Raw genomic sequence first — 12906 nt, 5'->3', positions numbered from 1 at the left:
GTAGGGTGTATCAGTACTACCGTTTTAGATCTCAGTACAGAGCAGTACATTTATCAAGTCCTCTGCTGGTAGACACCTGGGCTGTTTCCAGCCCCAGGCTATTAAGAATAAAGTTACTATGAGTTACTAAAGTCTTTTTCGGGACACAGGTCACAGGTTTCTTTTCTCTTGGATAAACACCAAGGAGGAATTGCTGGGTAAAAGAATAGGTGTATATTTAACTTCAAATTTAAAAAAAAAAAAAAAAAGAAAGAAAGAAAGAAAACATCTTCTCCCAAAGTGGTTATAACATTTATCATTTTCACCATGTATGAAAACTCTTTGTTTTTCTACTTTCTAGCCAGTATTTGGCCAGTCTTTATTAACTTTACTGTTTTTAAACTATTTATTCTAAGGATGATTGAGGGAGTGTTAATATCTCAAACTATGATTATCAATTTTTCTGTATTTTTATTTCTATCAATTTTTGTTTTCTATAATTAAAACTTATTTTGTGTACATGTATAACTGTAATATCTTACTGATGAACTGAACCCTTTATTGCTATTCAAAGTCCCATTTTACTTCTACTAACATCTTCCTAAAGTTTGTCTAATATTAATGTGTTCACTTGGAATTTTATTTACTTAGTATTTGCATTAAGTATTTTCTATCCTTTCATTTTCAAAATATCTGTGTTTCTGTACTTAAAAGGTGTCTCTTGTAAATAGTATAAAGTTATAGCAGTATAAAGTTATAGCTTGTTTTTTTTAATCTAGACTGAAAGCCTCTTAGTGTTAGTCCATTTACATATATAGTATATACTGACATAACTATATTCAGGCCTAAAATTTGCTAATTGTTTTGTATTAGTCCCATCTGTTTTTGTTACCGTCTTTTCCCTTTTTCTGTCTTCTTTTGGGTTTAACAAATATGTACAGGTATAATAATTTTTACTTAATAGGCAGATATCTTTTTAAAGAAATGAAGGAAAAGAGAAAATATGTAGATTTTTAAAAAATGTATCTATCTACATACTATGTTCAGTGTACCTCTCTCCTTCCTCTAAGTCCAAGCTGCCACCTGTTATCATTTCCTTCAGCCTAAAAAACTTTGTTTCTGTGGTTCTTTAGTTCTTTAGCTCCTTATAGCAGATTTGCTAGCAATGAACTAATTTGCTGAAAAGGTCTTTTATTTTACTTTTGTATTTCGAAGGATAGCTTTGTTCAAAGTAGAATTCTGAATTCACAGGTTCTTTTTTTTTCTTTCTTTCAGTATTATACATGTCAATTTCATTATCTTTTTGCCACCATTTTTTTCAAAAAATGAGAAGTCAACCATCCTTCAAAACAGTGTTACCTTGTGTATAATGTATTGGTTGCCAAGACTGCTCTTTCAAGATTTTCTCTTCCACCACCCAACTTCACTGGTTTGCCTATATAATGTTCTCGGGTATAGTTTTTTATTTATCTTACTTAGGGTTCACTGAACTTCTTGGATCCAATATAGAAAATTTACGTTATTTCCTCAAATATCTTTTCTTCTACATTTTCTTTCTATTCTCTTTCTTGGGACTCCAACTGCACATGTTGGACCTCCACATATAGTAGTATATAGTATATAACGCCCATCTATTTTTGAATAGATTCATGTTAAATAAATATATAAAACTGAGCAGTTTAGGATGGTTTCCATTAAATTTTTCATGTATTTGCTGATGCCCTTTGTAATACAGCACAATAAAACACTAACCATCTAGTAGTAAAAGCAAGAACTTGTGTTTTTTAAGCATTTGCTATTTACTGAAGGCTTTACATACATTTCTCATTTGAAATCTAGGAGTACTTGACAAAACAGGTCATTATAATTTTCTTCACCTTAAAGACAGGGGAACAGGCTTACATAATGCAAGTAATTGGCCAAAGTCACACAGCTAATGAAGTCGCATATGGACTTCAGAGGCCAATGCCTGTAGTATTCTTAAGTCACATTATCCTAACACTGCATGCAAACACGTACCATTCATTCACGATTAAGCAGTAATTATTACACAGAAATGAATTCAAAGTATGTGGAATTCCTACTCTAGTAAGATAGATACTACCTTTATATTTTTTTGTTATTGTAAATGCTAAGAATGAGACCTTCAGTGTACATACAGTAAGAGCATGAAAACCCAAGGTATGGTATATGTCCTGAACACATCCTTTCGTAAGCACATCATTTCTCCTGGTCTATCATGGTTTTCTAGGTTACCAGTAAGATGTGGCTTAATTCAGAATCTTTCAGTACAAATGGATATTTTAAACAGATTACCTCTTTCCCAGCCTGTGATTCATATATATAATCACTGCAGAGATGTTGCAAAGCTCTGTTTCTGAGCAGGGAGAGTCAGGTTGGTATATAAACAGGATTCCCTGGGGGTTTCCAGAGAGGGCTTTAGATCAGTGCCAATCAAAATGTGGTCCCAGTTCCAGTGTCCAAACCATTTATGAGTTTGTGACAAGACCATACAGAAACTAAAAGCCTTGAGGGAACCTGTAACAAATTGGCTTGGATTTACAGGTCTCCTTTTAAGTTTCACTTTTCTAGTAATTCAATAATTACTTGTATTTTATAAAACTATTAGTTGCAACAGAATAGAAATTACAAAGGGAAAAAAAGGCTGGATGTTCATCACATGAAGTGATGTTCTGGGCCAGAGCATGTGGGGACAAGTTACTTTTATTTTCCTGACTCTTGGTTTTCTTACTATAATTCAGATTTGTAAAAGATGAAGTAAGGTATATCTAAAGTGTTTAGGCATAGTGCCAGGCAAATGGCAGGAGTAAAATATCTTCCCTGTACTCTGTCATTACTATACCATAAGTCCTCATAATTAGTTATTTTGCTTCTCTTCCCACATCAGAACACAAATTCTGTGAGGGCAGGAAAGCATACCATATTCATTTGATTCCCCTAAATTAGCAGAAACTCAGCAGATGAGAACAAGTATTATCTTTTACCTGCAATTTCTATGTTCATCCTAAATTAGCGGTATTAAACCTAAACAAAAGACTTTGTTACAAAGGAAAAAGGCAAAATGTTCTCTGCTCCCAAACATGCTAAAAGTGAAACAAATCTAAAATACAATAAAAAAGTCTATCAACAGTATTGGCCATGAACAGACTGCACAAGATACCATAGGAAGGAAACAAAATATTTATATTTTGAACATCCCTTGTTTTAAAATACAAAATTATAAATTATACTATATATTCTGGTGATTCTATCCCTAAAACTGGGATACTGATTTCCATATAGCTATAGGATTGCTAGAAGTTTATACAATAACATATTTAAATACTGAGATGGAAGTATAAAAGGCACAGTTAAAAGAGTTAAATAGGTATAACTAAAACAGAGATAGGAGATGGCAGATAAAGTATCTTTACAAAAGAATTGTAGACTAAAGAAAATACAGATTTCATTTTTGTGCAACTATGAATAATGATGTGAAAAATATCAGGAAATAACCAAGAAAAATGCTGTGAGTAAAAGAGATCTATTAACATTTTAGAAGACTTAGGAAAGAATTTCTGTGTAAACAAGTCTGAACATTATCTCCATCTACAGATAGAAAAATGAAAAGCTGAACTGTAGCAACATCTGAAATATCAACGATCAGCCATTGTTTTTTACCCTGAGATTTCACTCAGCAAAAATTTACATTTAATGCCAAAGAAGATGTAAGAGTAGAATGAGACTAAGTCCCCTCTTGAAGAGACTGCAGTATACTTTATTCCAAAAAATAATTCACAAAACTTAATGCAGTATGTTACACTATAATATTCATAGAGCTAAGACTCTAACAGTTGAGAGAACAGGGGAATTCATGTAAGGGCAAGAGTAATGTAGCTGACTCAACGAGAAGGTAAGGCTTACACATGCAGGCTAAACACAACAGTTATCAATGGCAGAAACCGGGCAGGCAGTAAGGGAGACCAGGCTGAAGAACATAAAAGAGGACTGGGAAGAAGTACCATAGACAGGAGCCTGGACTTGCAATGCCAGGAAGTGAACAGTCCCTGTTAGGTCCTTCAATGAAACAGTTAACAGAGGAAAATATGTTGTAGAAAAAAAGAACCCCAAATAGGAAAATAAATTAGGTAAACTGTAGTCATGTAGCTTGTGAACCAGTGGAATTTTTTAAAAAGACTGGAACATTAGCTAAAAAGAATTTAATTAGAAGACTCAAAATCTTCACATACACGTCCTACAGATGGCCCCAGGTGTTCAGCTTGCCCACTCCCCATGTTGCAATGTTAGCTTTCTTCTTCCTTCCTCCTACTAGAAATTTGTTTTGTGCTATCACATTTTCACCCTCCTTTTATAGATTCTAACCTAAAACTGTTTTTGCATCTCTCCTTTTCTTTTTCATCTTTGCTTTTTGTTCCTTTTTTATCACCTCTCCCACATGTGGAACATACACTCCTAGAGACTGGTGGAGCTGCAGAAGACCTCAGAAACCTGCTCATCCAGGCTTCACATTTTACAGAAGAAAAAACAAGTCCAGAGAAGTAAAATGACTTCTTGGTTTAGAGTTCAGTGGGGCTTGCCTCTAATGACTACTATCTCTCTTACAATAAATTCTCAGAGCGGATAGCAAAAAAATGTAGTATTTTAAAAATTTTAGAAAACAGTAATGTAAAAACCATTGGGGAGGGTATGTGCTATGGTGACTGTGAAATGTGTAAGCCTGATGATTCACAGACCTGCACTCCTGGGGCAAATAATATAAGTTAATAATAAAAAAAAAGTACAGTGTTACATTAAAAACCACCACTCCCTTGTTTATAAAGATGATAAAATTAAGAGAATTTTAAAATACACAAATAAAAATTATGAGACATTATAATACCTTTCCACTTTCCATTTTCTGTTATTAGAGATTTTAGTGTTTCTCAAAAGAGCATTCTTTTAGAAGCAAGGAAAACAACTATTTTTGAGGAAAGTTTTAGCTTTGTTAAAAAAGCTCTGGCATATTCTCTAGTTTTTTTTTTTTTTTTTTAAGATTTTACTTATTTATTTGACAGAGATCACAAGTAGGCAGAGAGAGAGAGGAGGACGCAGGCTCCCTGCTGAGCAGAGAGCCCGATGTGGGGCTCGATCCAGGACCCTGGGATCATGACCTGAGCCGAAGGCAGATTTAACCCACTGAGCCACTCAGGCGCCCCGGCATATTCTCTAGTCAAATGCAGCACTGTACTTACCTTATCAATGAACAAATAAGTTAATGAGTCCTGAACTATACCTACAGGAAGATATATTTAAAAAAAAAAAAATCTGCCTACCTGAAATCCTTAAACTCATTCTTTTCCCACCTTTCTGTTTCCTGTTTGTGTGTCTGCTAGTGTTTTCCAAGTACAGGATGTAACTACAGTGGAAGTGGAAAGGAGGGAATGAGTTAAAACTGCTAAATGCTTTGAGTAGCCAGTTTATACCCATTGTTTTTAAAACAGCTCATCTTCTTAATAGTTATTTTGAAATAAATGTTATAAGAGTTTGTGCCTTGTTTTGGGCATATCAGGCTTAAATCACAAGTAAATAAGTATAAACCCCAGATATTCTTAAGACAACAATGAGGACTGGGGCGCCTGGGTGGCTCAGTGGGTTGAAGCCTCTGACTTCGGCTCAGGTCATGATCCCAGTCCTGGGATCCAGCCCCACATCAGGCTCTCTGCTCGGCAGGGAGCCTGCTTCCCCCTCTCTCTGCCTACTTGTGATCTCTGTCAAATAAATAAAAAAAAACTTAAAAAAAAAAAGACAACAATGAGGACTTAGGGGAAAGTCTTGCTACCAGTCACCATACTGCTCATCTGTACTGATGACAAGCTGCTGAAGTCACAGCTAGAGTGGATTTCTTCCTATTTCACTAAACCAATGGAGCTTGGTTTACAATTATTTGACATTTCACACCATCATTCTGAAAAATCTAAATCTCAGTAATGACAATGAAGATGCCATTTCCAGACATGGAAAATGATGGAACAAAAAAACAACATTAAAATAAGAGAAAAGAATTTTTAACTATGCTGATAAACTGGTTGGCCTAGGGATTATGTCAGTGGCAGATGAACAGTCTCACCCATATTCTACTTTCCTTGTTGGCTGACTTTATGTATTTAGTCAACCTCAGTTAATGGGCAAATATCAGTTCACAAGTCATATAAGGATAAGATCATTGTATGATTTTGAATATGAGATACATCAGCACTGTGTGTCAAGCAGTTTGTAAATTTCGATATGCACATCTTCCCCTGAATTTCCAAATTTTGCATGTTTTAACATGTGTAAGTTAGTGAAAAGCACCTACATGTAATTACACACTAATTGTGCATGTACATATTTCTTGATTTAAATATGCATGACTGGGGCACCTGTGTGGCTCAGTGGGTTAAAGCCTCTGCCTGAGGTCAGGATCCCAGGGTCCTGGGATTGAGCCCCACATCGGGCTCTCTGTTCAGAAGGCAGACTGCTTCCTTTTTTCTCTCTCTGCCTACCTGTGATCTCTGTCAAATAAATAAATAAAATATTTAAATAAATAAATAAATAAATAAATATGCATATATATATGCATGAATTACATGATGACTTACATGATGAAGGCACAAGGAATAACCTCAGCCCAATAAAATAAGAAGAACTTCCCTTTTAGGCTGGTCTTAGAATGCCTAACTTCTCTTCTCTGAGCCATTTCAGATCCTTCCAGCTAGCTGGGTCCTTTAACCACCAACACAGATGCCATTTCCTACTTTAGTCTAGTACCAGTGCAAGGCAGAAGAGCTCAGGTAGCAGGCTGAGTGTAAGACAGGAAAAGAAAAGAGTGCCAACATTCTAGAAAATGGCCCTTTACTCTGTTGCTACATATATTCGTTAGCATTCTCAGACTCTACAATCTCCCCCCACTCCTTTTGAAGCTCTCTTGTTTGCCCAATTCAGAATCCCTGCCTTAGCTGCTATGTTCAAATAACTAAGGAAGTTATTCTTTGTTAAGGACACCTAAATATAAACCTAGATTTTTTTCTGAAATGCAGATGGACCTCATGCTAATTATGTGTGCAGGTTATGTACGTATCTTTAAATTTTTTTTTTTTTTTTAAACAAAACCTGCATTACTCACTTAAGACTTCTAGATATTTTGTTTTTCCTGTATCTATTACTTCACCTATTATCTGGGGTCCTCATGGTTGGCACCTGTAAGTTCAAACAACTGTTGTCTTCCTTCTGAGATAGGGGAGCAGTTCCCCTAAGTAACAGCAGATGGGCGAGGCAGGGAGAGCCCTCTGGGAAGTACGGGGCAAATGGCCCTGCTAATCTGGCGCTCCCCCGTATCAGGACCTTTGCTGATCTCCTGAGTGTCTCCACATCCTTATTTCTGTATTTGTTGTCTTCCTCTTGCATTTTCAATGTTAAGTATTTACCAGAATGTTGACTTGACCATCTTCTCTATCAAAACTATCCTCTTACGTGAGGGTGTGTCTAATGTAACTTCAACTGTCATCTCTGTTGTGCAGATTCCTTGTCTTCTTATTTGCAGGAGTCTTATTTGCTGACCTATGTTTGTGCTGACAAAAATTTATAAAAGGTCTGAACACATTATTTTTCTTCAAGTAAAGAACCTACCTTGTACACAGTTCCACAATTATCATTAACTAGTTCTTTTGTCAAATGACTTGTAGTTCTTCCTCAGCCTAGTTCATTCCACAGGTTCCTACCATACAAAGCAAATCAGAGTCCAGTTCTTCATTCAAAAAATCCACTAACTGAAGATGCCAGGCCTTTTATTGTCTGATCTGTCTTAGGACTTATTTTTTAATCTGAACCCATTATTCTCCTTCACCCTACCTGGTACTTTCTAAAACCATACTGAATTCTCTAAAACTTTGAAGAGGACTAGTCCATCACCATGTTTAAAGCACTTCTGTACCCTCAAGTAGCTAGTACACAGAGGAAAAAGAGCTCCAGATCATCCAGAACACAAGATGGGAGCAGAGAGGCTGCTAAACAGAGCGGATCCACAGACCCTTCAGAATACAAAAAAAAGGAATAACCACTGGGAAGCATTTGAGGTTTCATGCTCCAGGTCTCATTTTTCTCTTGTATCACTCTGTCTCAAGGCAACTTGAAAACATGACTTTTTGATGGGCACTGCCCCATACCCTAGAGGGCGTTTTGGAAATATCTGGGGGTGGTTTCTGGTTAGTGGAATAATTGGGAAATGCTGTGTGGGCAAGGCCAGGGATGCCTGATGTTTTGAAATAAAAGAGACAGTCCCACATAATAAAAAATTGCTATTCACTGGACATAACCTTGAAATGTTCTGCACATCTCTTTTGCAGTAATGCAAAAATCTAACTTATAATTATCAATCCCAAAGCTTAACTTTGTTTTAAATATAAAGAATTTTTTGCAGTTTTGCTATATTATTTTATTAAAATGTAAACATCTTACAGATCATACTTTATTTTGTTTGCAATTTTACTATGAGCTGCTCATCATTTAGGAAAAAATCACGTCACAGAAAGCAATACTTTTCATAAATTTCAAATCATTAATATAACATACCTTTATCAGTTTCATTTGTAGCTCTTTTTTTCTTTTTCTATTTCTAGATTCATATCTCCTCTCTCAAAAAACACATCTTCCATGCCAATGGCAAAGCGTGCTACAGTGAAAACAACACTGAACTAACAGCAGTTAAGTTGTTGTCACTTAGCCTCAATTTGCTCATATATAAAATGAGTATATGCTCTACTTATCTTAAAGGTTAAGAAAAACAAAATGCTAAAATGGATATGAAACATCTCAGAAGATAACAAATCTGTGTGCTTTACAATGAAACAAATCACAATATTCCTGAATAAAAATGAAACAGGAAAAAAAACCCAACCCTAAAAGCCTCTGACTCCAGTGTATGTACCAAATAACAGTGTAGAAATTTGACAGCAGGCAGGATTAGTAATATTTAAGCACTTAATAAAATCACATGCTAAACCCATGCTGCCCAACACAGCTGTGCATTTGCTCAACTGTAAAAGTCACACTAGATTTAAGAATTTTACTACAAAAAGTAAATCATTAAGAATTATTTCATCTTCTTACTTTATAAATGTGGCCCGTAGAAAATTTAAAATTACATTTTTTTGCTTACACTACATTTCTGACAGGCCAAATGCAGTTACAACACTCATTGAGAGCAAAAATACTGAGCTCAGGCTATTGAAGCAACAGAGTGTACACTCACTTCATCTGTGAGCTCGCCAAACACGGTTATGACATCTATTAAAAGGCTTGCAGTATAGAAGGACTTAATCATGTTCCTAAAAGAGAAGAAAAAGCTGACTTAGTTAAATGAAAAACATTAAGCTGCAGAATTAGCCATGTAACCCTAAGAAAAAAAAACTCCAGTGTTTACAACAGTACTCTGAAATAAATGTTTTAAATAAAATTAGATTTCAAGAACACAATGAAGCTCCTTTTGTAATCTGTTATTAGGAAAAAGTAATAAGATTCATAATACAAATAAATATACTACGGCAAGATTTTATAGTATATTTTTTATTAAAAAATGCAACTACAGGGGCACCTGGGTGACTCAGTTGATTGTCTGACTCCTGATTTTGGCTCAGGTCATGATCTCAGGGTTGTGAGATTGGGCCCTGCTCTGGGCATGGAGTCTGCTTAAGATTCTCTCTCTCCCTCTCCCTTTGCCTGCCCTCTCCAACCACACCCCCCCAACATATGCACACACTCTGGGGCGGGGAAGCAATCAATTACAGTATTATCTGAATCTGTATCAAGCCATATGTGTTTCTTTCCATTTAAGTATCATTACAATGTAATGACAAATCATTTGAATTAGCAGGTTTTGGGACAATAAAAAAAAATCAGTATCACTGCACCAGGCAGGCTGTTGCTGGCTAAAATCAAATCTTAGATTTTACCAAATGTTAAAGAATGGCTAATTGGGGTATAATTACTGAAAAAAATAAATCTACCCTGGCCTTTTTTCAATCAGCCATTTTCTCTAAAAAGACAGGCTGGTTTTTGTAATGCCAATCATTCTGATATTCTATAAGTAATTAAAAAAAAATCTAAATCATTAATCAAGAAGTTTAAAAGTATCCAATGGATAACTGGATAATTCCTCATATAGTAACTAAACTTACAATTTTAATTTTTCTCTTGCTTTACTTACTTGTGAAATCGTCCAGCACGATCTTCATTATCTGCATACAAAAACATTTTCAAAGCATAATTCTCCAAATGAGCAGAACCAACTATTTCTTGAGTAATAGCTTCATTATCACCCAACTGTTTCTTAAGCTAAAATTAAATCAGATACAAAGCTTAAGATTTTGGATTCACAGAAATGTATGCTTAAATACAAATAATCCTAAGTACCATTTTAGACTTTTAAAATTATTTTATATTCATTTCAGTAAAAGATGTATCAATGATATCTTGCAAAAACCACTCTGTCTCAGCCCAAGGTTTTTTAGAATCAAACTCAATGTTAACAAAATTTTGAAGACACACTCATGATAACCTGAAAGGATAATTTAGCTCTAAAAATCAAAGTAACTAAGAATATAAAGATAACACACCCAACTATCTATGTAAAGCATCAAACAAGTATTTCAAAATAACAGCCAATAAACTATCAGGTGTCCTAAAAATGGAATTAGGAAATTCTCTAATCATGATTTAAAATTTTAATTTGTTGCCATTTCAATTTCTATCAAATATAAAAAAATATGATTACAGAAATCATTATATCCTGAAACAGTATTGCGTAGAGCGTACTGTGTAAAACAGATCTAATTCTATAGTATGAGATCACAAACTCAGAAAAGGATTACAGAAGTTTTTAAAATTTAGACAAATATATACCTCGTTAACACAATTCACAACTGTAAATTTTCAGTCAGTACATCCTTTTCCTACACACATAATAATTTAAAATATTTTGAACACAACAAAGTTCCTACTTATTCCGACTGCTGTACTAGAATGAAATGGATTTTTGGAATATTAGATCTGAGTACCATACTAACTGCTTAAAAATGGCTTTTCCCAGAAACATTATATAAAGTAAAAAATTAAATTTAAAAAAGGCTTCAGGATTCTTTACAAAAATCAGCAAAATAAATATTCTCATTGTTACAACAGAATAACGTTAAGTTCTAGAAGAGATTTAATGTTGGAACTGAAGGATGATTTAGCTACAGCAATACTTACCCTGAACAAAAATGGGAAAAAACCCCACATGTAACACTAGTTTATTATATCCATGCTATGAAATGTTTTAATTGTACATTTAATTCTAGAAAAAAACTGGGAATGTCACTTTACCTCATCTTCAACATGAAATATCTCGCAGGAAAAACATACACTCAGTTTTCCAACTGTATTCTAAACATTACAGCACAGGCAGATGGGACAGACTCACCATGGAATAGATTTATTCTACCTGTTATTTAATTTAGATAATAATAAACTCTTGCTGAGTCCCTTTACAAATGTGATTTTATATTTTGCTTATTATAAAGAACTATTCTGATTTCTGTTTTATCCATAAGATAGTTTAGTTATTGCTGTTATGTTGTGAAATTAATAAAGAGGTATTCTATACAAAGTCTGTTAGCAATATGATTTTTTTAAATGTACTGCTATGCGTGAGACACATTCTTCTCCCTAACCTCATCTTCAAAAAAAGAATACTCAATTTTTTCCTGTATCTACAGAAACCACTTTAGAAGTAGAAGGACGGACAGGCTTCAAGGGCAGCGGGATTCCCATCAGTGGCGCCACTAGATCCAATGGGTGGTTAACAGTAGCAATGACAGGGACTCTGGGTCAGAAAGCCAGACACCCATACCTAACCAAGTTAGAACCCTACTGCCCAGGGCTATTTAATGTAATTAGGTTTTGATCTGAGTAACTTTCAACATTTGTAAAAGCTCTGGGATGACTATTATAAATGCTCTGATTTTTAAAATATCTAAAATTCTCTCTACAAAAAATAATGCAACTAGTCAAATATTTAGGTTTCTAATTCTCTTGAGCAGGTCATATAACTAAGTAAATAAAAGGCTGCAGGTATTAATATAACAGCCTCTGAAGACATAAATTACCAGAAGTAGACCCTGACACTGTTAAAAGAAAAGCCAGGACAGCTGGGCAAGGGAGGCACAGGGTGGAGTCCTGATTAAGTTGAATTGGCACAGCCACTCCTGTCTTCTTGCACTGATACCCAATTCAACTCATTCAATCTTCCCTGGATTGGTACTTCTATACGACCTGTGAAATTATATCATGGTTCAAGAAGATGACTCATCCATTAGTCACCTACCACATTTCTACTAGCAGGGAAGAATGCCTGGACCATAAAACTATCTTCTCCTGGTACCAAGAGTGAGACAAAGAGACTATAGGCAATTGATACTATTTCCTTCGTTGTCCTTCACTAAATAAGTAGTCCATTTCATTATTATAGGAGCAATTTAAGAATTCCCAAATCAATAATCCATGTAACTGTATGAAGTAGATTAGAAAGGGTTTGTCACTTATGAAAGAATGACTTGAAGGTCACCTACAATAACAAGATAGAAATCTACTTTAATACAACTTACAACTCCCTTAGCAGTAAGATATGAATGAAAAAAATTGAGTCAGGTTGCTTAGGTGGCTCAGTTGATTGAGTGTCTGCCTTTGGCTCAGGTCATGATCCTGGGTCCTGGGCTCAAGCCCCGTGTCAGGCTCCCTGCTTTGGTTGGGGTGAGTCTGCTTCTTCCTCTCCCTCTGCCTGCTGCTCCCCTGCTTGTGTTCTCTCTCTCTCTGTCAAATAAATGAATAAAATCTTTGAAAAAAAAAAAAAAGTGT

At 35.1% G+C, this 12906-nt stretch overlaps 1 protein-coding gene across 1 annotated transcript in view; it reads right to left on the bottom strand.

The window, feature by feature from the left end:
* The window catches only part of VTA1 (vesicle trafficking 1), a 63821-nt gene that overhangs the window by 31643 nt on the left and 19272 nt on the right, over positions 1-12906 (bottom strand). Inside the window, exons 3-4 of the mRNA XM_059400839.1 lie at positions 10220-10347; positions 9266-9341 (exon numbers count right to left, since the gene is read on the bottom strand). Of these exons, the coding sequence (XP_059256822.1) occupies positions 9266-9341; positions 10220-10347 (204 nt within the window). The remainder of the gene's footprint in view (positions 1-9265; positions 9342-10219; positions 10348-12906) is intronic.

Source organism: Mustela nigripes, chromosome 5, assembly GCF_022355385.1.
Source record: "Mustela nigripes isolate SB6536 chromosome 5, MUSNIG.SB6536, whole genome shotgun sequence".
NCBI lineage: Eukaryota > Metazoa > Chordata > Mammalia > Carnivora > Mustelidae > Mustela > Mustela nigripes.
This window is presented reverse-complemented; position numbering and strand designations above follow the sequence as displayed.